Raw genomic sequence first — 27404 nt, 5'->3', positions numbered from 1 at the left:
AACCACTTGTCAATCATGCACTTGATAGTTATTTGTAACTTTAATTGATTTTATGTTGAGAGAGAGATAGGCTTTACTACATTTTCATAGGCAGCTGTCGTGTATGCAGTCCATCAAACAATGTTGTGGGCCCGCCTATCTGCAAAACAGTAGCAAACAATCTAAGATAACTTTCCCCACCGAATATAACATACAATCATAAATGTTGATTATGTGTTTCAGAGAAAGTATTTGGCTCAGTCGCAATTGTTAAAGTAGTAGATGAGAATGTTTGTAGAATTCAACAACACCCAGTCACGGGTGTGTTGCTGGCATCATAACCCTTTTCAGCCAATCAGAGAGCGACGTCGAGAAAAGGGGTGCCCGAGACGTAAAGCTTGTGCAACATGGCGACTCTCCGAAGAGACTACGGAGAGTGGAGATACAACCGCTTTTAAACCAGAAAATCCATATATTTGTGCCTTGTACAATGTGGCGGGTTTAGCCCAAGCTACGACATCTACAACATTGTAAACGATGTTTGCAGAGGTAAGTTCATACTCGCTTCACGGCGAGTCTATAGTTTGTTTTCCGCGCTGGGCAGTGACAGCGTTGAGTGACAGCAGCCAAACAGCTAGCTAACAATTTAGCATCCGACCACAGGTAAACATTGGACGATGAGCACCGACAGGCTTGTCTGTTTTGAAAAACCCCCTCCTTACTCTGTCAATTAGTCCAGGATTAGATAGCTAATACGATGAGCTGAAGTTATCCTTGGTGACAATACCGTGCTGGAATTAGCTCTCTGGCTAGGTGGAATAACCAACGTTATGCGTTTACATTATTATGAGTAACGACGTTGCTAACAGGAGAATCTCTTCAGCTCAACTGATTCAGGTGAGAATGGAATGTGCGCGTCCCAAAGTAGTTATTAACTAGTTGGCTAGTTAGGTGGTGGCTAGCCCATTCAATAGTACATTCTTGGGCTAGGTGGCTAGCAACATCGATGCCAATTGCCCCATTTGCTTCCTAGCAATATAACTTAGCCTGCTAAATACTAGTAACGTTAGCTAACTTTAGTAATGTTAATTAGTAACGTTAACTAATGTTATAGCACAACCTTATCAGGGTTAGCTAACTAGCTATGTGTCTTTCTGATTTGACATATTTGACCAACTTACAGCTATCTAAGTAGTTACTTGTTACTGCTTTGCCCTGTTCAGTGTGTAACATTAGCCATCCATTTTGATGTTGGCCAGCTACATTTTGGTAAATACGTGACGTTTAGTCTGTCTGCCCCCATCATTACATTTATCTGGCTTACCCCTGGAACTGTCACCAGTCAAGTTTCTGGTACCTTCTGTCATAATCTGTTACCTAGGCTAGCTATGTGTTCCTATTATGCCTATGCGGCTGCAACTACATTTCCTATGGTGTTTAATTTAGCTAGCTAGCTACATGTAAAGTAGCTACAGTTCTCATCAAAGTGGTAATAAGTAAGAGTTTCTATCCAGCACCACTTCCTGTTCCTTTAAATGGGGCTAGTCAAGTTTCTATCCAGATCAGACCAGTGTCTGAAATGGATGTGTGAAGAACATATGACTGCCTGTCATGTGGAATTGGGAGTTGTGTTAGTTCAGCAGTACTTCTCATTACTCTAATCTGTATTGTCTCAACTGACAGTGTTTTCCATTCCAAGGGTTTTATCTAAAGATAATGCTCTACACCCATTGAGCCTGGTCTGTTTGACTAGACTACTTGCCGGTAATATAGTTATAACTGCTTATAAAGCAACTCTCTCTATATAGGCCCCTACAGTTCTCTGGTAACTAGGCCTACCTACCATGTCAATATCCAACAGTTTTACCCTAGTATTAAGGCCCTTCTTATGTTGGAGACCTATGGTGTGTGTCTCTCTGCCCGGTGTGGTAGGCCTAATCTAATGTTAGACTATATCTCCTAGGTCCCTGCTGGGAGAGGTATTTTATAGCTCAACTGCTTATAGTCAGTCACTCTCCTAATGTGTATGTATACATGTATATATGTGTGTATATATATATGTATGTATGTATGTATGTATGTATGTATGTGTGTATATATGTATGTGTGTGTGTGTGTATATATATATATATATAACTAGGCAAGTCAGTTCAGAACAAATTCTTATTTACAATGACGGCCTACCGGGGAACAGTGGGTTAACTGCCTTGTTCAGGGGCAGTTCAACGACAGATTTTTACCTTGTCAGCTCGGGGATTTGATCCAGCAACCTTTCATTTACTGGCCCAACGCTCTAAATAGTAGTCTACCCGCTGCCCCCTAACTCTGATTACTTGCAGGTCTATATGACCTCACTGGGGTAAGTTTAAGTTGTGGCTGACATGGCACATTGTCTCCAGTTAATCTGGGATGTTATGGAAGAAAGAGGGCATTGTGTTGTGCTAGTTATCACACCCCAGTATAAAACAGCATTCTTGTCTCTAACCTTTAGAGTTAACCAGTCACAACCTGAACACAACCTGGAGCACAATAGCCAGCCTGACTGAAGGGAGCTGGCTGTTGTGGAGTAACTGGTCTTACAGTGTAATATGCACCCTCAAGGATATGTGTTTCTCTCACAGCTAAATCTCATTAGTATGTCTTAATCAAGGCTTAGTGACAGGGAGGCGTCAGTCCATCAGAACTGCTCCGCCACGCACGCACGCGCGGCCTGCATCAATCTAAGGTCACCCTAATAGGGAACTTTAACTGGCCCAGGTCACAGTGCAGTTCTATGGGAGCAGGAGGAGCACGGAGCCCAGTATCCATCATACTGAGGCCTGACTGAGGCCTCCCAGCCCCGCTCAGCCCAGCTCCCTCACTCCCCTCTGGGAGCTCCACTCACTTTCTCAGGGGAGAGCTTTTTAATGTGCTGAGCTAATCTCTCAATTACTAACCCCTCACTCATTAAACCCTAACCCCTTGCCCAATGTCAGTAACTCCTGACTGTCCTGGGGGCCAAGGGGGCTGTGCTGCAGACAAAGTTGAAACATACATTTGCTAACCCCTGACCTCTTAGCCAGAAGAGGACTGGCCACCCCTTAGAGCCTGATTCCTCTCTAGGTTTCTTCCTACATTCCTGCCTTTCCAGTGAGTCTTTCATAGCCACTGTGCTTCTGTATCGGCATTGCTTGCTGTTTGGGGTTTTAGGCTGATTATCTGTATAGCAGTTTGTGACAACGGCTGATGTAAAAAGGACTTCATAAAATACATTTGATTGATTACCCCCTAACCCCTCAGTCACTGCCATTGGTCACAGGGGCTGTGGTAAGGGAGGGAAGTGAAACCTGTATGCCTGCCTCACTGACATACTGGGCATGGGCTAACTTCATGTGGCAGGGAGTTGTGCAATGTCCTACAACTGATTTTCTTTTTTAGGGAGTCTACAAGGAATGCTTTGTGCTGCTTCAGTCTGGAACCCTCAGCTCTTTTATGGAACCCTCAGCTCTTTTATGGAACCCTCAGCTCTTGTATGGAACCCTCAGCTCTTGTCCTGTGATAGTTTGTGTTTGTGAACACCTGTGTCATCCTCTCCAGTCTCCACTAGTCTGTAGTCTAGTCTTGTACAGTAGTATACTGATGAGTGGAGGCTCTCTAAGTCAGTGGAGTAGTGGGTCAGGTAGCTCAGTCTGTAAGTAATAGAAGTTAACCCTGTAGTGGTTTAATAACCCTAGCGCAGGGTTTGTTAAACTATGGTTTGGGAGCCAAAGTGGGCCCTGGGCACTTGAGGTGGGTTGCGAGTTATGAGAATACATCTAGATTTGCACACTATTTCTTCTTAATTTGGGTCATTGGAGGACGATTAGGGTCCCGGGAGGACTGTCGTGTTGAATGGTGGACATTATACAGTGGAGTGTATGAAAGACAGGACAGCCAGGCATGACTACAGGCAGCTATAGGGCAGACTCTTCACAGCTGTCTGAGGCTATGGTGGGCAGAGAGGAGTTTTATTAAAACATCTGAGCCCTTTCTGTTGGAATGGTTTTCCTGAACCTTCTTGCTACCGTACATGATCACAGAAGACAAGCATCATTTGTGACGAGTTGTTTTGTTGTGGCTGGTGAGCTGTCGTTTTGTATTCTCTCCCACTAGTCCCTCTCTGTCTGTCTGTCTGTAGCCCTGATAAGGTTAGCCTCTTTCAAAGTAGAGGGGGCTAGCCAGTAGCCATATCATAATTTGGCCTACCTGTCTGTCCCTATATTCAGACGGTGATTGTTTCCTGGCGGCTCCACTGTGACGCTGGTGCTCTGATAACCCTAGCCCAGGCCCGCTCATATGGGCCCTTTAACACCATTACGGGTGTTTATGAGTCGAGTCAAGGACGTCTGCTAGCAGCCAGGCACCTCGTGAATGAGGAGAGACCTCCTTATCCCTGCTGTTGTTAGTAGTATAAAGACCCTGCTTGACTGAATACCAGGCGGGTCTAACAATCAAGAGTGTTTGCGGTATAATGTTCATTCCTCAGTTAGGGTGTCTGAGTAACATTCTGTAGGTTGTGTCTCAGATGATACCCGGCTAGTATGCTGCTTCTCACCAGAGCTAGTCTAGGAAGAATTTGCGATTTAGCCTGAAATATAGGCCTAGCTGTGACAGCCCATCCTCTTAGCTACTGTAGTATACGTATGGTGCAAGCTAATGTTTCTAAATTCCCTTGTTTGTAATAATGTAATGTAATAGGCTGTGTAACACAGAGGTCAATAACCTGCAGTAGTCAGTCAGTGCCATGTGTTGTTATTTGGCCATGATGACTTTGTTGTTTACTCTCAGGTGAATGTGTTAGCAGCAAGGGACTGACAAGCCTGTTTCATTATGTGAGCGAGGGGAAACGCTATGTGTGTGTATTGTGCACTTGTACAGTGTGCGACTTTGCGCACTAATATGCGTTTGTTTGTGATATAAAGTTGTGTAAGGGATAGCCCGGCTCTATCCAGCGTGGTTGATTGGAACAGATGGTGTATGTTAAATCTGTGTAAGCTGGAATGATTCAGAGTATGCTGCTGCAGGCTCCTGCCTAGTGTGACGCTTATAGCTGTAATACTGCTGTACTACTCAACACCATCACCCTGACCCCTGAAAAGGTCAATCCATATCCAGTGTGTGTCCTTATCACTGTAATACTGCTGCAGTACTCAACACCACCATCAGCTTAACACAGAAGCGTGAGTGTCCTGACCTCTGGAAATGTGCTCTCCCCTCAATCTTAGCTAGCTAGTTAGTTATACTGTATCAAAACGAAATCTGGCGACATAACAATGATGACAAAAGCTTTTCCTACTAATTATTTGCCTCCTTTTGAAATGTCAGTGTTTCCAAGCCACAGTAATGCACTTTTCCCTAAATCTTCATCAGCACTAGTGATGCATCGATATGACATTTTTGGCCAATACCGATATCCAATATTTTCCTTGCCAAAAAGAACTATACCGATATTTTAAAAGTTACCGTCCTTTTAAGCATTCTAGTACAGTTAAATAGTTGAAACACAAACACTGACCAAAAAGTTATTTTGTTGCCATTTACGTATGTCCCCATTACCAGAAACATAATTAAAGCCTATTTCTTTCACTCACTCACTTGCTGTGCTGTTTCGTTGTTCATTTGTTCAGTCTCAACCAGGATTTCATCATACATGTCAAGCAGTGAAGTTTCAGCTCTGTCTGTCCGTGGCCTCTCTTCCTCGGTGCGCACTGTCACTGTGTCCATTTCCATCTTGTCCAGCTGTCTAACATTTCAGGTAAACCCTGTTCCTTGTCTACATCGAAGTAGCGGTCCTTGTACCTAGCATCAAGCATGGTGGCGACACAGTAGAGGCTCAGAGAGAATACCACCGAATCGCTTGTTCACAGCCTCTAGTAGAGTAATTTTCCAAGTTAACCCCACGGTCTGTGTTGTATTTTTTGTTGAGCAGGCGTTTCAATGCCATGACAGAGGGTATCATGTCTGCTGCAGACACAGTTGAGATTATTTCTCCAGTCAGTTATTCGAATGGATCTAGGAGTGTTTATGTTTCAAACATGTTCTCAAATGCCATTGAAATGGCAGTAGCGGAATGAGAACCAGCACATTCTTGCGCATGCAATACGGCTTTCCTCAGTACGTAATCCTCGTCGACCACTGTGCTGTCAGACTCATAATGCTCATGGGGCTGACATCGCTGGTCCAAATGTCAGTCGTAAACCTAATAGCAGTGACACCCATAGCAAGTAGCTCATAGATGATAGTTTCAACAATACTGTGTAACTCCGGTAGGGCAACATCTGAAAAATATTGCCTACTTGGTAGTGTGTTCTGGGGCTTGAGGTGTCCGACCAGTCGGCGAAAACCAACATCCACGACAGAGAACGGTTGATTGTCAAGCGCAATGAATTCCATTATCTTGGCTTTAATGGATTTGGCCTTTGAGTTTTCTCGCTGAAATGTTCTTACTCTTTTTAAATGACTGCTGGACTTGTTGACTGCTCGATCCACACAGCAGACATTGTGGGCTAGGTTAGGAATGCTGTGTTGCACGTGTAGCACTATATACAGGGCGGCAGGTAGCCTAGTGGTTAGAGCATTGGACTAGTAACCGAAAGGTTACAAGATCGAATCCCCGATCTGACAAGGTAAAAATCTGTCGTTCTGCCCCTGAACAAGGCAGTTAACCCACTGTTCCGAAGCCATCATTGAAAATAAGAATTTGCTCTTAATTAACTTGCCTAGTTAAATAAATACCTACGTTTATATATGTATGCATGTCAGCTTTGACATCGGTTTTGCACATTGGCTTTAAACTAGACATCGGGCCGCTGCCGATTTTGGCATTTTTAGCGATTATCGCCCAATTCCGATATGCTTACCGATATATCGTGCATCCCAAATCAGCACCCATTGAGACTAAATGCTCAGCTGGGCATTAGTCCTAAAACAAACTTTCAAAACAATGTTTTGACGAAACGTGCAACCCATGAATAGGATTTAGACTAGGGCCTATTGTTGCTGTGAAAGAGGAGTGGCCATGTTTCAACACATTCTAGAACACTGTTGCTATGGTTCTGACAAACTGAGTCATGTTCCCAACTAGTCTACTAAGTGTCTGCTGCACTCTAGTCGGGTCATGGCTAGAAGGGATACAGGTTTTGTTAAATTGAAGTCACTATTTTTTTGTTGTTGCATTTTAACTAACCCTTTTCCTAACATTAACCTAGTTTTCCTAACCTGCTATGTTAGTTCTAACCTGCTACGAAAAGTCAAATCTGACAAAGGCTGTATCCCATCCAGTCAAAACCCTGTAGTCGGACTGGTTCTACCAAAGATATTTATAACTAACCCAAGAGTTAGTCTGTGTCATTTTCAATGGATCAAATGAAGCAAAGTGGGCAGAACAAGCAAGGAGGTGGCCAGAGCCAAACACGAGTTAGCGAGATCCTAGCGTGTATTTGTATATTTCCGTTACACCTAATCTGTAAAGTGTGCAAATTCTCCCTCCTTGTAAACAACACGATTTTGAACATTTTTGTAAAGGGTCACGCCTACAAAACTTATTGCGCTCTGTTTGTAACAGATTGTAGTTTTGGGAATAGAAAACTGTGTTGAGGTTGGGCTTTTCTTCGATGAGAAAATCTGCAGAATGTTGGCCCAGTTTCATCTCGCTCCATACTCTCCCACTGCAGGCCACTGGGCTTCTTCTCCTCATCATATTTGGTGGGTAGTGGGAATTCTAACCAGATGCTTTAGATTTATACATCCGGTGAAACATCTGGCTCCTTGTTCTCCCGTCTCTTCTCAACGATGGGCTCTGGTCATTCGTGTAAAAGATTAAAGTCAACTGAAGTTAATGTCGGTGGTTTGATTGGCCAATGGAAACTGATATACGATTGGCTCATGATATGTCACTGATATTAGATTGGTCCAGCATGGTATGTGACAGGCTGATCGTATGTCTGATATAATATAATACTGATATAACACGATTGGTAGTGTCTCGTCAGGTAGTTGGTTATCTAACAGTAGTGTGTGTGTTGGTTACTGATATACAGGTTTGCAGACTTTGCACTAGTCTATTGTTATGCGTCAAAGTGAGAAAACAATACCTAAACTCAGCAAAAGAATTTACGTACTTTTTTCAGGACCCTGTATTTCAAAGATAATCAATTGCAAAGGGGTTAAACACTGTTCCCATGCTTGTTCAATGAACCATAAACAATTAATGAACATGCACCTGTGGAACGGTTGTTAAGACACTAACAGCTTACAGACGGTAGGCAATTAAGGTCACCGTTATGAAAACTTGGGACACTAAAGAGGCCTTTCTACTGACTCTGGAAAAATACCAAAAGAATGATGCCCAGGGTCCCAGCTCATCTGCGTGAACATGCCTTAGGCATGCTGCAAGGAAGCATGAGGACTGCAGATGTGGCCAGGGCAATAAATTGCAATGTCCGTACTGTGAGACGCCTAAGACCGCGCTACAGGGAGACAGAACGGACAGTTGATCGTCCTCGCAGTGGCATACCACGTGTAACAACACCTGCACAGGATTGGTACATCCGATCATCACACCTGCGGGACAGGTACAGGATGGCAACAATAACTGCCCGAGTTACACCAGGAACGCACAATCCCTCCATCAGTGCTCAGACTGTCAGCAATAGGCTGAGAGAGGCTGGACTGAGGGCTTGTAGGCCTGTTGTAAGGCAGGTCCTCACCGGCAACAACGTCGCCTATGGGCACAAACCCACCGTTGCAGGACCAGACAGGACTGGCAAAAAGTGTTCTTCACTGACGAGTCACGGTTTTGTCTCACCAGTAGTGATGGTCGGATTCGCGTTTATCGTTGAAAGAATGAACGTTACACCGAAGTCTGTACTCGGGATCGATTTGGAGGTGGAGGGTCCGTCATGTTCTGGGGCGGTGTGTCACAGCATCATCGTACTGAGCTTGTTGTCATTGTAGGCATTCTCAATGCTGTGCGTTACAGGGAAGACATCCTCCTCCCTCATGTGGTACCCTTCCTGCAGGCTCATCCTGACATGACCCTCCAGCATGACAATGCCACCAGCCATACTGCTCGTTCTGTGCGTGACTTCCTGCAAGACAGGAATGTCAGTGTTCTGCCATTCCCCCCCAGAAATGTCCGGGAACTTGCATGTGCCTTGGTGGAAGAGTGGGATAACACCTCACAGCAAGAACTGGCAAATCTGGTGCAGTCCATGAGGAGGAGATGCACTGCAGTACTTAATGCAGCTGGTGGCCACACCAGATACTGACTTACTTTTGATTTTGACCCCCCCCCCCCCCTTGTTCAGGGACACATTATTCAAATTCTGTTAGTCACATGTCTGTGGAACTTGTTCAGTTTATGTCTCAGTTGTTGAATCTTATGTTCATACAAATATTTACACATGTTAAGTTTGCTGAAAATAAACGCAGTTGACAGTGAGAGGACGTTTCTTTTTTTGCTGAGTTTGTCTTTATAAACCTTCCTCCTGTATTGATGGTTCTCGTCCTTCAGCCACTATCTAATGTAAATGACCTGAGCTGATAGACAGACAGCTCACAGCGTTATCCTGATCACTATCAGTGATCAGTGGGTCAGCAGCAGGGCGGCTCTCTCTGTGTGTGTGTCATTTCAGAGGGTGAATATGCAAGACAAAAGATTTAAGTGCCTTTGAACAGGGTGTGGTAGTAGGTGCCAGGCGCACCGGTTTGATTGTGTCAAGAACTGCAACGCTGCTGGGTTTTTCACACTAAACAGTTTCCTGGGCCAGCTACCCTGTGCAAGGCTTTCGATGCCTTGTAGAGTCTATGCCCTGACAAATTGAAGCTGTTCTGAGGGTAAAAGAAGGGTGTACAACTCAATATTGGGAAAGTGTTCCTAATGTTTTATACACTTAGTCTATATGTCAAACAACTAGTCTACATGGGTGATACCTAGTCAGTTTTAAAACTGAATGCCTTCAACTGAAATGTCATTCGCATTTACTTCTTAGCTAGGTCACAGATTGCAATGCAAGTGCTAGCATTAGCAGTTAGCTTGCTAGCATTAGGCTGTAGGCTGTGTGAGATCGGGTTAGGATGCAGTGAGAGAGCTAGCGATGTTAGCAGTGAGGTCAGCAGGTAGTTTCTCTTTTTCCTGCTCTGACAATAACAGGAAACCTGAGGATGAGAAACTCTCTCCCTCTCGCTTTCTCTCGATCTGACTTTCTGTAATGTTTTATATTTTATTTAACCTTTATTTAACTAGGCACGTCAGTTAAGAACAAATTGTTATTTACCGTGACGGCCCTTCCCGGCCAAACCTGGACGACGCTAGGCTAATTGTGCGCCGCCCTATGGGACTCCCAATCACGGCCGGATGTAATATAGTCTGGATTTGAACCAGGGACTGTAGTGACGCCTCTTGCACTGAGATGCAGTGCCTTAGACTGCCACAGTTAAAATGTGAAATTAGGTGGGTGATTGCTATATGTTAACCCCCTCCCTCCCCCCTCCAGGCCAGTCTGTCTGTGTGGGGATGGGGGGGTCTAGGAGTGGTGCTGTTCCTCATCACTTTCGGACCCTTCGCTATCTTCTACCTGGCCTTCTATATCTGCTGCGTTGTAGGCGGGTAAGTGTGTAAAACCTGTTTGAAGTTAAGTCCTTTATAGATGTGTTTATGTGAAATGATCTGTCTTGGTTGTATCCCAGCTTTCAATAGGCTTTTACTGAGATTATTAATGAATCTGGTTTACCTGTTTTCTTCCTCTCCTCCCCCTTCCACTCTTCTCCCTCTTTCCTCTCCTTCTCCAGTGGTTTTGCGGTAACTCTGTTGTTTGGGAAGACTAACTCAGAGAGACATCTAGAGAAGTGTGAACACTCCTACCTGCCAGCCACGCAAACGGGTATACTGAAGGTATGACACACACGCATGCACACACTCACCAACACACACTCACACAAATAAGGACTCTCCCCTCCATCTCTTTCTTTCCCCCCAGACGTTGGATGAGATGAGGTTGGATCAGAAGCCTATAAAGATAGACAGGAGACTGACTGGCTCCAACTACATAGACGAGCCTCTGCAACAGGTAAGTAACAGATGGATGAAGGATGGGCAAGTGAAAAAAAACAGAGAGGGAGCACAGTGCTGACACACAGCCTGCTGACACAGATACTTTCTGCTTACTGTGTTCTGTCTATACAACTATGATTGAAGCCTAGTCACCAGTTTTAGTCTGCAACTATCTCAATGTAGATGTATGTGTCTGTTGAACATAACAGACATATTCCCTCTGTTAGTCCTAGAGAATGATAGCTGTGACTGAAATGTGTCCACTGAAGTGCTAGTTAGTTGCTATAGCAGCCAGATAAAGTGAGGACATGTCATTAAGTAGCCTAATTAGATCATGACCTGCCTGGATCAGCAGCCCCACTGTCTCTCTGCAGATGTCACTGTGTGTGTGTGTGGGTGGGGTCCTGCGTTGTCTAACTCCCTCTTGTGTTCTGTATGGCCACTGTGGGTTTAATGAAAATGGGCTTCTCACCTACAATAATGACTGGCCAGTTTCTCTCACTCACACTCTCTCTCCTCCCCCTCTCGCTCTCCAGGTCATCCAGTTTGCATTGAGAGATTATATTCAGTATTGGTATTACACTCTGAGTGAGGATGAGTCTTTCCTGCTGGAAATCAGACAGACTGTCCAGAACGCTCTGGTCCAGTTCTCTACACGGTAACATTCTATTACTACTATATTACTGGTGATTTACTGCGTTCCTTACTTCTCTATAACGAGTGTGTTATTATTATTATAATACAGGTCTAAAGAGGTGGACTGGCAGCCTTATTTCACCACCAGACTCGTGGATGACTTCGCTACTCACCTCCGAGTCTTCAGAAAGGCCCAGGACAGACTGGAGCGCAGGGATGACAATAAACAGAGTACGAATACACACACACCGACATACATGCTCTCTCTCTGACATGATGATGATGATTGTGGTGATGTTGATGGTGCTAATTGTGGTGATGACAATTGTGTTGAAGGTGATGATGATGATTATGAAGGTGATGTTTGTGGTGATGATGATGTGTTTCTAGGGGACTTGTCGGAGGAGATGGTGGAGTCATTCTTTGAGGCGGAGGTAGAGATGGAGAGGAACGTCTGCAGAGACGTGGTCTGCACCTCCCTGAAGGATGAAGAAGGTAGACACACACTTCCCATTAGAGCGAAGAAGGTTCACACGCTGCACCTCAACAAGGAAGTTGAAGCAACTTTGTGTGTGTGTGTGTGTGTGTGTGTGTGTGTGTGTATACGATGAGTTTACAAAACATGAAGAACCCCTGCTCTTTCCATGACATAGACTGACCAGGTGGAAGCTGTGCTCACTTATTGATGTTACCTGTTAATTCCACTTCAGTCAGTGTAGATGAAGGGGAGGACACAGGTTAAAGAAGGATTTTAAAGCCTTGAGACATGGATTGTGTATGTGTACCATTCAGAGGATGAATGGGCAAGACAAAATATTTAAGTGCCTTTGAACGGGGTATGGTAGTAGGTGCCAGGCACACTGGTTTGTTTTTCATGCTCAACCGTTTCCCGTGTGTATCAAGAATGGTCCACCACCCAAAGGACATCTAGCCAACTTGACACAGCATCCGTGTGGAATATTTTCAACACCTTGTAGAGTCCTTACCCTGGTGAATTGAGACTGTTCTGAGGGCAAAAGGGGGTGTGCAAGTCAATATTAGCAAGGTGTTCCTAATGTTTGGTATACTCAGTATACATCATAATGTTGACATTCAGGTACTGACGTCTCTGTGTGTATCTCTGTGTCAGGGTTCCTGAGGGACTTGTGTGAGGTGCTGCTCTACCTTTTACTACCTCCTGGAGACTTCCACAACAAGAACATGAGATACTTCCTTAGGGTGAGACACACACACACGCACATACACACACACTCAAGCAGACATGCACAAGACAAGCACACACTCACACTGTGACACAAACACACACTGAAACGCACACACCAACATGAAATTGAGTGTGATGTGTGCTCCTGAGTGGCTCAGTCAGTAGAGCATGGCGCTTGCACCACCAAGGGTTGTGCGTTCGATACCCGCTGGGGCCACCCATACATCATCTATGCACGCATGAATGTAAGTGGATAAAAGCCGTCTACTAAATGGCATGAAGTAATATTTTATGTGATGTAATTTGATTGTGTCCATGTCCCAGGAGATTCTGGCGCGAGGTGTTCTCCTTCCCCTGGTCAACCAGCTGAGTGATCCTGATTACATCAACCAGTTTGTTATCTGGATGGTCAGTATCAGTAATCACGTTGATAATCAATATCGTTATTGGAATCATTATCAATATTACCACTTGATCAACCAGTTGTAGAAGGTTTGTAGAGATCAATAACTTTTATCAATACAACTGATATAAATGTTATATAAACGTGTGTGTGTATGCCTGCGTGCGTGTTTGCATTTGTGTGTAGATTCGGGACTCTAGCTGTAACTACGAGGCATTTATGAACATCTTGAAGCTGACAGACAAAGTGTCTGAGCTGGAGGCTGTTAAAGACAAGGCCCTGGAGGAACTACAGCACCTACGATCACTGGACACCGCAGGAGACGGTACACACACACACACGCATGCATGACGCCACACTTTTACCATAAAGTAAACTCAGCAAAAAAAGAAATGTCCCTTTTTTAGGACCCTGTCTTTCAAAGATAATTCATAAAAATCTAAATAACTTCACAGATCTTCATTGTAAAGGGTTTAAACACTGTTTCCCATGCTTGTTCAATGAACCATAAACAATTAATGAACATGCACCTGTGGAACGGTTGTTAAGACACTAACAGCTTACAGACGGTAGGCAATTAAGGTCACAGTTATGAAAACTTAGGACACTAAAGAGGCCTTTCTACTGACTCTGGAAAAACACCAAAAGAATGATGCCCAGGGTCCCTGCTCATCTGCGTGAACATGCCTTAGGCATGCTGCAAGGAGGCATGAGGACTGCAGATGTGGCCATTGCAATGTCCATACTGTGAGACGCCTAGGACAGCGCTACAGGGAGACAGGACGGACAGCTGATCGTCCTAGCAGTGGCAGACCACGTGTAACAACACCTGCACAGGATCGGTACATTCGAGCATCACACCTGCGGGACAGGTACAGGATGGCAACAACAACTGCCCGAGTTACACCAGGAATGCACAATCCCTCCATCAGTGCTCAGACTGTCTGCAATAGGCTGAGAGAGGCTGGACTGAGGGCTTGTAGGCTTGTTGTAAGGCAGGTCCTCACCAGACATCATTGGCAACAACGTCGCCTTTGGGCACAAACCCACCGTTGCTGGACCAGACAGGACTGGCAAAAAGTGCTCTTCACTGACGAGTCTTTTTTTTTTATCACCCGGGGTGATTCGCGTTTATCGTCGAAGGAATGAGCGTTACACCGAGACCTGTACTCTGGAGCGGGATCGATTTGGAGGTGGAGGGTCCATCATGGTCTGGGGCGGTGTGTCACAGCATCATCGAACTGAGCTTGCTGTCATTGCAGGCAATCTCAACGCTGTGCGTTACAGGGAAGACATCTTCCCTCATGTGGTACCCTTTCTGCAGGCTCATCCTGACATGACCAGCCAGCATGACAATGCCACCAGCCATACTGCTCGTTCTGTGCGTGATTTCCTACAAGACAGGTATGTCAGTGTTCTGCCATGGTCAGCGACGAGCCCGGATCTCAATCCCATTGAGCACGTCTGGGACCTGTTGAATCGGAGGGTGAGGGCTAGGGCCATTCCCCCCCAGAAATGTCCTGGAACTTGCAGGTGCCTTGGTGGAAGAGTGGGGTAACATCTCACAGACAGAACTGGCAAATCTGGTGCAGTCCGTGAGGAGGATATGCACTGCAGTAATTAATGCAGCTGGTGGCCACACCAGATACTGACTGTTACTTTTGATTTTGACCCCCCTCTTTGTTCAGGGACACATTATTCCATTTATGTTAGGCACCTGTCTGTGGAACTTGTTCAGTTTATGTCTCAGTTGTTGAATCTTGTTATGTTCATACAAATATCTACACATGTTAATGGGATAGGGGGCAGCATTTTCACTTTTGGATGAATAGCATACCCAGAGTGAACTGCCTCTTACGCAGTCCCAGATGCTAATATATGCATATTATTATTAGTATTGGATAGGAAACACTCTGAAGTTTCTAAAACTGTTTGAATGATGTCTGTGAGTATAACATAACTCATGGCAGGCAAAAACCTGAGAGAAAATCCAAACAGGAAGTGGGAAATCTGAGGTTTGTAGTTTTTGAACTTACCCCTATCGAATACACAGTGGGATATGGGTTATTTTTCACTTCCTAAAGCTTCCACTAGATGTCAACCGTCTTTAGAACGTGGTTTCAGGCTGCTCCCGTGAAGGGGGGCCGGATGGGAGCTGTTTTACTAAGGGGTCTGCTTACAGCCTCGTTCTCAGTCATGCGCTTCACTTGAGAGGTTGCTCTCGTTCCAGTGCAATTCTACAGACAATGGAATTCTCCGGTTGGAACAGTATTGAACTTTTATGATAAAAACCTCCTAAAGATTGATTCTATACTTAGTTTGACAAGTTTCTTCGACCTGTAATATAACTTTTTGAACGTTTCGTCCGAATGGACCAGTTCGCGCTTTTGGATTGTTTACCAACACCCTAACAAAAGAAGCTATTGGACATAAATGATGGACATTATTGAACAAAACAAGCATTTATTGTGGAACTGATTCCTGGGAGTGCATTCTTATGAAGATCATCAAAGGTAAGTGAATATTTATATATAAATAATGTTGACTACCCAACATGGCGGAGATTTCTCTGGCTGGTTTGGGCTCTGAGCGCCGTTCTCAGATTATGCTTTTTCCGTAATTTAAAAAAAAATCTGACACAGCGTTTGAATTAAGGAGAAGTGTATCTAAAGTTAAATGTATAATAGCTGTATTTTAATCAACATTTATTATGAGTATTTCTGTGAATTCATGTGGCTCTCTGCAATATCACTGCATGTTTTGGAACTACTGAATCTAACACGCCAATGTAAAATAAGATTTTTGGATATAAATATGAACTTTACCAAACATAACATACATGTATTGTGTAACATGAAGTCCTATGAGTGTCATCTGATGAAGATCATCAAAGGTTAGTGATTTAATTTTATCTCTTTGTGCTTTTTGTGACTCCTCTCTCTGGTGGGAAAAATGGCTGGGTTTATCTGTGACTTGGTGGTGACCTAACATAATAGTTTGTGGAGCTTTCGCTGTAAAGCATTTTTTAAATCAGACACTGTGGCTGGATTAACGAGATTTCTATCTTTAAAATGGTGTATAATACTTGTATGTTTGAGAAATTTGATTTGAGATTTCTGTTTTGTATTTGGCGCCCTGCAATTTTATTGGCTGTTGGCGAGGGGTTCCGCTAGGTTAAGTTTACTGAAATAAACGCAGTTTACAGTGAGAGGACGTTTTTTTTTTTGCTGAGTTTACACAGTGGGGCAAAAAAGTATTTAGTCAGCCACCAATTGTGCAAGTTCTCCCACTTAAAATGACAGACAAAATGAGAAAAAAAAATCCAGAAAATCACATTGTAGGATTTTTTATGAATTTATTTGCAAATTATGGTGGAAAATAAGTATTTGGTCACCTACAAACAAGCAAGATTCCTGGCTCTCACAGACCTGTAACTTCTTCTTTAAGAGGCTCCTCTGTCCTCCACTCGTTACCTGTATTAATGGCACCTGTTTGAACTTGTTATCAGTATAAAAGACACCTGTCAACAACCTCAAACAGTCACACTCCAAACTCCACTATGGCCAAGACCAAAGAGCTGTCAAAGGACACCAGAAACAAAATTGTAGACCTGCACCAGGCTGGGAAGACAGAATCTGCAATAGGCAAGCAGCTTGGTTTGAAGAAATCAACTGTGGGAGCAATTATTAGGAAATGGAAGACATACGAGACCACTGATAATCTCCCTCGATCTGGGGCTCCACGCAAGATCTCACCCCGTGGGGTCAAAATGATCACAAGAACGGTGAGCAAAAATCCCAGAACCACACGGGGGGACCTAGTGAATGACCTGCAGAGTGCTGGGACCAAAGTAACAAAGCCTACCATCAGTAACACACTACGCCGCCAGGGACTCAAATCCTGCAGTGCCAGACGTGTCCCCCTGCTTAAGCCAGTACATGTCCAGGCCCGTCTGAAGTTTGCTAGAGAGCATTTGGATGATCCAGAAGAAGATTGGGAGAATGTCATATGGTCAGATGAAACCAAAATATAACTTTTTGGTAAAAACTCAACTCGTCGTGTTTGGAGGACAAAGAATGCTGAGTTGCATCCAAAGAACACCATACCGACTGTGAAGCATGGGGGTGGAAACATCATGCTTTGGGGCTGTTTTTCTGCGAAGGGACCAGGACGACTGATCCGTGTAAAGGAAAGAATGAATGGGGCCATGTATCGTGAGATTTTGAGTGAAAACCTCCTTCCATCAGCAAGGGCATTGAAGATGAAACGTGGCTGGGTCTTTCAGCATGACTATGATCCCAAACACACCGCCCGGGCAACGAAGGAGGGGCTTCGTAAGAAGCATTTCAAGGTCCTGGAGTGGCCTAGCCAGTCTCCAGATCTCAACCCCATAGAAAATCTTTGGAGGGAGTTGAAAGTCCGTGTTGCCCAGCAACAGCCCCAAAACATCACTGCTCTAGAGGAGATCTGCATGGAGGAATGGGCCAAAATACCAGCAACAGTGTGTGAAAACCTCGTGAAGACTTACAGAAAACGTTTGACCTCTGTCATTGCCAACAAAGGGTATATAACAAAGTATTGAGAAACTTTTGTTATTGACCAAATACTTATTTTCCACCATAATTTGCAAATAAATTCATTAAAAATCCTACAATGTGATTTTCTGCATTTTTTTCCCTCATTTTGTCTGTCATAGTTGAAGTGTACCTATGATGACAATTACAGGCCTGATCTTTTTAAGTGGGAGAACTTGCACAATTGGTGGCTGACTAAATACTTTTTTGCCCCACTGTACATACAATCCCCCCAAAATATATTTATTAATCTCTCATTCCACTCTCCTCTCCCTCTCCCTCCATCCCATTCCTTCCCTCTTTCTCTCCCTCTTTCAGATATCAATGTTATAAAGAATCAGATCAACAGTCTGTTGTTTGTGAAGAAGGTCTGTGAGACCAGGATACAGAGGCTACAGTCAGGGAAGGTCAGACATGGGGTATTATGGAGAGTTTGAACAGTGAAAATGAGTTTAACATACACTTACTAAACCTCTTTCTCTCTCGTTCTCACGCTTTTTATCTCTCCTTATCTCCATCTCTCTCTCTGCTGTAGGAAGTGGATACTCTAAAACTAGCAGCTAATTTCGGCAAGCTGTGCATCATACCGCTGGAACACATCCTTGTTCACAACATCGCCTTGCAATTCTTTATGGGTTAGTACTGTACCACACACACACACAACACTGTCATGCAAGCCGAGTTGTTTTTATATTTTATTGAACCTTAAAAAATATATATTTCACCTTTTATTTAACAAGGTAGGCCAGTTGAGAACAAGTTCTCATTTACAACTGTGACCTGGACAAGATAAAGCGACACAAACAACAGAGTTACACATAAACAAATGTACAGTCAATAACACAATAGAAAATCTGTAATACAGTGTGCAAATGAAGAAAGGCAATAATAAATAGGCCATAGTGGCGAAGTAATTACAATTTAGCAATTAACACTGAAGTGACAGATGTGCAGATGAGGATGTGCAAGTAGAAATACTGGTGTGCAAAAGAGCAGAAGAAAAACAAATATATGGGGGTGAGGTAGGTAGTTGGTTGGATGGGCTATTTACAGATGGGCTGTGTGCAGCTGAAGTGATCGGTAAGCTGCTCTGACAGCCGACGCTTGAAGTTAGTGAGGGAGATATAAGACTCCAGCTTCAGTGATTTTTGCAATTCGTTCCAGTCATTGGCAGCAGAGAACTGGAAGGAAAGGCGGCCAAAGTAGGTGTGGCTTTGGGGATGACCAGTGAGATATACCTGCTGGAGCGCGTGCTACGGGTGGGTGTTGCTATGGTGACCAGTGAGCTGAGATAAGGCGGGGCTTTACCTAGCAAAGACTTATAGATGACCTGGAGCCAGTTGGTTTGGCGACGAATATGTAGCGAGGGCCAGCCAACGAGAGCATACAGGTTGCAGTGGTGGGTAGTATTTGGGGCTTTGGTGACAAAACAGATGGCACTGTGATAGACTGCATCCAATTTGCTGAGTAGAGTGTTGGAGGCTATTTTGTAAATGACATCGCAGAAGTCAAGGATCGGTAGGATAGTCAGTTTTACAATGTATGTTTGGCAACATGAGTGAAGGAGGCTTTGTTGTGAAATAGGAAGCCGATTCTAGAATTAATTTTGGATATGAGTCTTGAAGGAGAGTTTATAGTCTAACCAGACACCTAGAATATGTGGACAACTACAAATACCTAAGTCAGAACCGTCCAGAGTAGTGATCCTAGGCGGGCGGGCTGGTGCGGGCAGCGATCGGTTGAAGAGCATGCATTTAGTTTTACTAGCGTTTAAGAGCAGTTGGAGGCCACGGAAGGAGTGTTGTGTGGCATTGAAGCTCATTTGGAGGTTTCTTAACACCGTGTCCAACCAGGCAAGTCAATTGAGAACAAATTCTTATTTACAATGACTGCCTGGCAAGAGTCAAATGGTCTCCGGTGGGGACGTGGGTTGGGGAAAAAACAATGTAAGACAAAACGGAGACACAGACAGAAGACACGGGAAAAACCACATACAACAGCAAACAAACTGTGTGTGAAGGCATGTGTGTGCATGACAGTGGAGGGCTACAGAGGAACATCCTTACCTCTAACCCTTGACGTCTACCCTCTCCTGTAGACTACATGCAGGCGGCTGGGGCCCAGGCAGAGCTGTTCTTCTGGCTGACAGTGGAGGGCTACAGAGTAACAGCCCAGCAACAACTAGAGGTGATGGAGGGATGGCAGAAGGATGGAAAGAAGGGAGGTTCCACTAAAGGACTGCTGAAGGCTGCAGCACTAGGGGTCTATGAACAGTACCTGTCTGATAAGGTAACACACACGCTTTCACGTCATACACTTTCGCAACACGCGCACAAACCCACACATTTTCTTAAACTTTTGTCCACCTTTTTCTCTCTCTCTCCCTTTCTCCCTCTTCCCCTCTCTCTCCAGGCGTCCCCCAGGGTGCAGGTAGATGAGGTGTCTGTAGTCAAACTGAGAGAGAAGCTACAGAAGGAAGGAGACCCCACGCCAGAGATATTCGACGACATCCAGAGAAAAGTGTGTTTTTGTTAGTTGATAACCTTTTTATCAGACTGTCTGAGACTGTAACAGCTAGCAAGCATATTTGAGACCTTTGTACTCAATGCTTCGTTGTGGATCCAAATAAAGTATTCCCATGTGTTCTGGTGTGTGTTGCAGGTGTATGACATGATGCTTCGTGATGAGAGGTACTACCCGTCGTTCAAACAGAGTCCCCTCTACATCAGGATGTTAGCTGAACTGGACATGCTCAAAGAACCGTCTTATAGAGGATCAGATGACGGAGATGGAGGTTAGTAGGGTCTGTCTATGTCTGTGCGTTGTAGGCATAGCTTAACCCTAAACCAGGGGTGAGAGGAGGGCTGAGTGTCTGCAGGTTTTTGCTTCTCCCTTTTATCAATGAAGGTAATTGATTAGTCAGGAACTTAAATGGACACCTATTGAAAATAAATAACAAAACCAACAGGACACACGGCCCTCCATGGAATGAGTTTGACACCCCTGGCCTAACCCATTCCCCATGACTTTGAAGAGAAACTGTTGTCCTATATCTCAAACTATTTCTCTCTCTTCCTCTACAGAATCGTTCAACGGTTCTCCAACAGGAAGCATTAATCTAGTAAGTCCTCGTCAGTCCCTGAGACACACCAGCGCTCAGTGCAGTCATTAAATACAGCCAGCCCTAGTTCTTTTAGAAAAGGTATTATTGGACCTCTAGTGGTGTTCACTACCCTGCTATAGAGTTAAGATTTAACAACTGTTAGGAAATTGTTGACTTTTGCTGCGGTCGATGTAGCAGTATCGCTGCTGGTGATTGGCTGTTAGTACAGGGATTAACAGTATCACAGGTGTTGATTGGATGTTAGTCCAGAGATTGGCAGTATCTCTGGTTCTTATTGGTTGTTTCTCTCTACTGTTTACAGTCTCTGGATGACCTTTCGAATTCCTGCCATGACGAAAATATACAGCTACACGCCTTCATCTCTGACACAGGTACTCACACACTTGAATTCAGACTTGTGATATCCAGTCAGATGAGTGTGTTGTCTGTGGTGGGATGTGATGTATTATAAGCTAGTGTGCTACTGAAAGTTAACCAACTACCATTGTCCTCTCACTTGCATGTGTGACTACTGACTACTAATGTGGTTTCATTCAGATATGTGTGGGTACAACAGTAGTGGCCTTAAAAACGTTACCCTGTCAAAATGCCTTGATGCTGTAAGAAGCCTAGATGCAGTGTTGTCTCCTAACACTACAAGACGGCAGTCCAGTGAGTTCCATTATTTATGGCATGGAAGATGTATCTTGGATGATAAAATAGCAAGCATGTTTTGACATTTGATGTTTTCGATTGATTTTGGTTGTGCAGGGTGGGCAAGATTTTACAGCGGTGAAACGGGTAACTTTTTTAGGGCCAGAACTGTGTGTGTGCCTTTTTGAACTACTGACCACTCCCCCGACTAGCACCCTCCTCCCCTCTCCATCACCCTTTGACCTGTAACCTCATCTCCTCACGTTAACCATCAACTTGTATCACTCATGTTACCATCTCATGTTGCTGCTACTTTTCTTTTTACACTTTCATTATTTCATCACCTTTACCATTTCTTCTCTTTTTCCTTCACTTATTCCTTTGCTACTTTTTGTCATCTGTCCTCATTCCCCTTCTCTGTCTGTGCGCTTCCTCTTTCTCCTGCATCCCTTCCCTATCCCTCCTCTTCCTCGCCCTCTCCTGCCTCCTCTTCCCCCTGGGCTCTGTGTATCAGTAGCTGATGCTTGTCTCCCCGGGGCTGGGTTGGGTATGGGGTTGGGGCTGCTGGGTGCTACAGGGGTGTGTAATGACCACGGCAAGACCTACGCCCTCTACGCCATCACTGTGTGCCGCCGTAACCACGACGGCAGCGAGGACTCCTGGAAAACCTACCGACGCTACTCTGACTTCCACGACTTCCACATGAGGATCACGGAGCAGGTAAAGGTAAATATATGCGTGTTCCTATAACAGAGTCCTTCTGACTTCTAAGGTGTGTACATAGATATGGAAAGATGGCATACCTTCTATCCTTGCAATCGCATCTTCTGTGACAGCATCTCCATTTTAAAGTTGTACATTTTTTCTACTTCTAAGAGTGCATTGGCAGTTTGTAAATAAACTGAAAAGGTGCATAACACCACCTAATGTGCTGGAGTGAGTATAGTCTGAACAGGTATAAAGCCAAGGTTGGTGATTTACTGCCTCCTGCACTTATGGAATTTTGCTTACCTGGATGAAATGATGTGATCCTGCCTTAACCCATAGCAAGTCCCACCCAGTTGACTACTTCAAAATGGTGGAAGCCTCAATGGTGCTGCCCATGCTAAAAACAGACTTTGGTCCAAGTGCACCCTCCACCCATCTCTATGGATGTGTGTTGTACCTCCATTTTGGGAACCTGGCATGTATGTGTGTGTTTGATATATTCCAGTTTGAGAACTTGATGTCGATCCTGAAGCTGCCAGGGAAGAAGACGTTCAACAACATGGACAGAGACTTCCTGGAGAAGAGGAAAAAAGACCTCAACGCATACCTACAGGTAGGAGTGTGTGTTGTTATATTTTTACTATACCTGTTTTACGTGGCTATGCCCATTCCTCTCTTCTCTCTCTCTGTGTTAGCTGCTGCTGAATCCAGAGATGGTGAAGGCCTGTCCTACTCTGGTCCCCTATGTCTATGACTTCCTGGAGAATAAGCAATACAGCAAGGGCAAGGGAGACTTCGCACGCAAGGTACACACACACACACACACGGCAGATAGCCTAGCGGTTAAGAACTTTGGGCCAGAAACCGAAAGGTCGCAGGTTCTAGTCCCTGAGCCGACTAGGTGAAAAATCTGTCAACGTGTCCTTGAGCAAAAGACTTAACCCTAATTGCTCCTGTAAGCAGATGTTACGCCCCTGAAAAAGGGGAGAAATAATCACCAGAGTGATACGGTGTTGTTTCCTCACTGAAACTTTAGTGCAATGAGAAAAGACCGGCGATTTCCCCGGGAACTTGAGTGGAGACCAGAGCAATCGATCTCAGGCTCATAGATTAAGAGCATTTAGTAGATCACAGATTAACACTTTTACCCACGACAAAATAAAGTCATCAACATAACGTTTACACATTCCTCTCCCAATTCGTACCCTTTGTACGCTTGACGGATTTTAACACAATTATATGAATGTTATCAATCTCTATCAACTAATACTGAATGCATGATCTTTTTAACCTTAGATGTTTTAAGATCCTCACATACTATGAACTTAGTAATACTTTAATGTATAACAGGCTATGAGTATTTCCTTTAACCTGTCACAGACACTCTTGTTCTGGGTAAGAGTGTCTGCTAAATGATGATATATATTTTTATATATAAAAACACACTCACGTTGCCCAGCTGTACATACTCAAGTGGCTTAGCTACGGCATCGCTCTCTACACTCACCTGTCGCGTGTTTGTCTGTGTGTGTCTCATTTACATTATTTAGCAGATGCTCTTATACAGTAGTGAGTGAATACATTTTGATACTGGTCCCCCATGGGAATCGAACCCACAACCCTGGCGTTGCAAGCGTCATTCTTTACCAACTGAGCCACATGTCTCAACAGATGGATACGTTTGTGAACCCTTTGCGTAGCTCGATGCGTAACGTGTCCAACGCAGTGAAGAGACTGCCAGATAGTCTGGCTGAAGGGATGAACTCTGCTGCTGACAACATGGGACGCATGTCAGAGAAACTGGGACAGGACATCAAACAGTCCATGTTCAAGGTAAGGACTCTACTTATTAGGGATGTGACATTCGAAAACATTTCTTAACGTTTAAACTGAAAAAATCATATTGGTTTTCCGTTTAAAACGATAAGAAAATGCACATAATTCCACGCGATGCAGCTGTGCTGCTGCCAGCAACAGTTTAGGTCTCACGGTGTGTCCCTTTCAGATGGTTAAGCATTGCAGCTGTACTACCATTACTGTCCCTCAATTCCACCTTACAAAGTTTACATTTCCTTCTCATTTAACTTCTCAAAGTATTGCCCTACAGGTCTTCACTGCTGTCGCTTGTCTTTCTCTACCATTTTTCCAAATGTTAACAACTATGAAGTAGTGGAGTGTCGACTCCAAAAGAATTGACTCCTTGCACGTCGACTCCAATTTATGAGTGTCAAGATTCAGAATTTTTGGAACAGAGGAGACTTAGTTGAGGTACTTCCGAGAACACAAACATTTGCATCTTTCATAGCGAGCTAGCGAGGAACGGAGAGAGAGGGGAGGGGCACAGTCTAGGCAGGTCGGCCACCAGGCAGAACCGTGCACTAGGCCTATCTGTCGGCAATCAAAAACTGTATCTCGCAATTTCTTGGCTTGCAACGTCTCACAACGTCAGTAAAGCAGGGCCTATCATCAATGAATAGGCTAGGATACTGAGATGAGTGACATGCAACACTTGGCTCTCAGTGTCTGCGAATGTGCACGGATTCGCTTCACGCTGTTCAGTGTGGTTGCCAGGGCACCAAAACAGAGGAGAAGTTGAGCCTCGCGCTGCAACGATCTTAGTTGTTGCGGAAATTGACCCACTATGCTGTTTACTTTCTGCGTCCATGTAAGGGTTTTTCTTAACGTTAAGGATCCCAACTCAACATTTAAACGTTCACAGGCCTACTACCTATGCTACAACCTTATATAACCGACATTGGACGCATGTCTGAGAAACTGGGGCAACATCAAACAGTCCATGTTCAACAGTCTTGCTACACACTCTAACCTTAAGTCCAACCAGACTGACCATGTACTAATTATACTCAGACTATGCATCAACCAGACTCTGACTATACTCTACTGTCTGATGTCCAGGTGCCTCCACTGCTCCCCAAGTCTGACGTTGACCCAGAGCACTGCCGAGTCTCAGCCCAGCTGGACGACAACGTGAGTACAACACCCCGACTAGCACACGGTCCCACCAGTTTATAGGCCCTCTCCTCTGGAACATGTTCAATTAGTGAAAGCAATATAGTGGTATAACGTTTACTTTGGGAGGTGTGTTTTCCAGGTGGATGATAACATCCCCCTGCGTGTGATGCTGCTGCTGATGGATGAGGTGTTTGACCTGAAGGAGAGGAACCAGTGGCTTCGCAGGAACATCAAGAACCTTCTGCAGCAACTCATCAGAGCCACATACGGAGACACTATCAACAGGTACTGTACACACACACACACTCACCAGTGCCACATACAGAGATCTGACTGTATTTTCTTCCCCTCTGGTCTCTGCAGGAAGATTGTTGATCATGTGGACTTCATGACAGCTCCAGAACAGGTGGCAGACTACGTCAAGAAGTTCAGGTGACAGACACAGACACACACACTATTAGATTGCTGTGTGTGATTGGTTAGAAGGTAACTCTCTGTGGTCCTGTCTCTGTGCAGGGATTCATACTGGCCCAACGGAATCCTAGCAGAGTCTCCGCCCCGCCGGGACAAGAACATCCGCATGAGGACACGGGTCGCCGCCAAGACCAACCTATTGGGAATCATGCCAGGTAATGCATACACACACACACGCACACACACACACACACACACACACACACACACACACACACACACACACACACACACACACACACACACACACACACACACACACACACACACACACACACACACACACACACACACACACACACACACACACACACACAGAGACAGACTGAACACATTTGTTCACTATTAATCCATAATTTCTCACTCTATCCTCCTCTAGATGAGTTGAAGCACATCATAGGGGCGGATACGACTCGTAAAGGCATCCTGCGTGTGTTTGACATGTTCCAACATGGACCAATGAATCGACGGCTGGTCTACGTGCTGCTAGAAGGTTTCCTGGAGACCATGTTCCCTCAGTACAAGTTCCCAGAGCTGTTTGTCAAACTGCACTCCCGTTCGCCGCGCACAGCCAGATACACACAGAAACTCAAGAGCACCTCCCTGAAGAGGTGACAGGAGACTGGGATTGGGCAGGGTACTTGGTGACACACACTCGCTCACACGCCGTGAGAGAACAGAGGGAGGAGGAGAGTAGTGGGGAGGGTGTGTATGTGTGCTGGTGAGAAGAGGTGTGCGTGTCCTTCTTTCTATGTCAAGAGGTGCTTTTTGGGCCATCCGAGCACTTAACTCTTCCCTCCTCTCCCCTACATGCCTCTCACACTGTCCTCTACTCACTCACACACACCCTCTCCTCTCGTGTGCACAGTTTAGAGACCGCATTTGGGTTTTATTTTATTTTTGTACTTTTTATTTCCTACTAGACTATTTTATTGTAGATGTGTGGTCAGACTGACAGCTGCTCTGATATACACAGCAGCTGATCTCCGTTACTGATACCAGAGAGCAGAGCTATGTATAGAGAAATACATGGGTCGTTCCATGTAATGAGTCCCTTTTGGGTAGTGTTTCCCAAACTCTGTCCTGGGTTCACAATGATTTCCCCCCCCCCCCCCCCCCCCTAGCACTACACAGCTGATTTCAAGTAATCAAAGCTTGATGAGTTTATTAATCATCTTTGTAGTGCTAGGGTAAAAACCGAAACATGCACCCTTTAAGGTCCCAAGGACCAAGTTTGGGAAACGCTGGGTTAGAGTCATTTGGTGGGAAAGAAATGTAGATTTAATGAAGAGCATATTTTCAGCCTAATAAAAAGCATAGTTTCCCATCTCAAGAGGTTAAAGAAAAAAAATAACTGGGCGGAAGGTAGCCTAGCGGTTAAGAGCATTGGGGAAGTAACCGAAAGGCCGCTGGTTGGAATCCCCGAGCCAACTAGGTGAAGAATCTGTCCGTGCCTTCAAGGGCAATTAACCATAATTGTTCCTGTAAGTCGCTCTGGATAAGGGTGTCTGCTAAATGACTAAAATGAAGAAACAAAAATGCTAAATGTAAGTGCCAGATAAAGTAACAGGGTTGACTGTAACAGGGTTGACCGTAACAGGGTGACGATTTAACCTTAAATCAGC

The 27404-nt window shown here is 44.7% G+C and overlaps 1 protein-coding gene across 4 annotated transcripts; it reads left to right on the top strand.

Moving 5' to 3' along the window:
* Positions 1-351: 351 nt before the first annotated feature.
* LOC129819912 (sorting nexin-13-like) lies at positions 352-26894 on the top strand. Of its 4 annotated transcripts, none has more exons than XM_055876607.1 (26): positions 352-528; positions 10494-10606; positions 10789-10891; positions 10977-11066; positions 11587-11708; positions 11796-11917; positions 12077-12181; positions 12816-12904; positions 13215-13298; positions 13480-13618; positions 18186-18274; positions 18403-18502; positions 19966-20156; positions 20280-20387; positions 20529-20661; positions 20951-20988; positions 21293-21362; positions 22202-22344; positions 22838-22945; positions 23028-23138; positions 24004-24165; positions 25249-25320; positions 25445-25590; positions 25669-25737; positions 25822-25934; positions 26159-26894. In XM_055876607.1, exons 1-26 carry the CDS (start codon positions 517-519, stop codon positions 26392-26394), a joined length of 2868 nt encoding a protein of 955 aa, XP_055732582.1. In that variant the 5' UTR covers positions 352-516; the 3' UTR covers positions 26395-26894. The 4 variants fall into 4 exon arrangements, with proteins under 4 accessions (XP_055732582.1, XP_055732580.1, XP_055732579.1 ...); XM_055876605.1 differs by having other exon boundaries at positions 22202-22350; XM_055876608.1 differs by lacking the exon at positions 352-528 and adding an exon at positions 21529-21642 and having other exon boundaries at positions 22142-22344.
* Positions 26895-27404: the final 510 nt, after the last annotated feature.

The sequence above is a fragment of the Salvelinus fontinalis genome, chromosome 22 (assembly GCF_029448725.1).
Source record: "Salvelinus fontinalis isolate EN_2023a chromosome 22, ASM2944872v1, whole genome shotgun sequence".
Lineage (NCBI taxonomy): Eukaryota > Metazoa > Chordata > Actinopteri > Salmoniformes > Salmonidae > Salvelinus > Salvelinus fontinalis.
This window is presented reverse-complemented; position numbering and strand designations above follow the sequence as displayed.

What these genes read in the sequence shown, in the direction of transcription:
- LOC129819912 (XM_055876604.1), top strand. An exon ending in ACTGGACACCGCAGGAGACG is followed by an intron (nt 13,619 to 18,185) that starts GTACACACACAC and finishes TCCCTCTTTCAG; the next exon opens with ATATCAATGTTATAAAGAAT. An exon ending in CCTATTGGGAATCATGCCAG is followed by an intron (nt 25,935 to 26,158) that starts GTAATGCATACA and finishes ATCCTCCTCTAG; the next exon opens with ATGAGTTGAAGCACATCATA.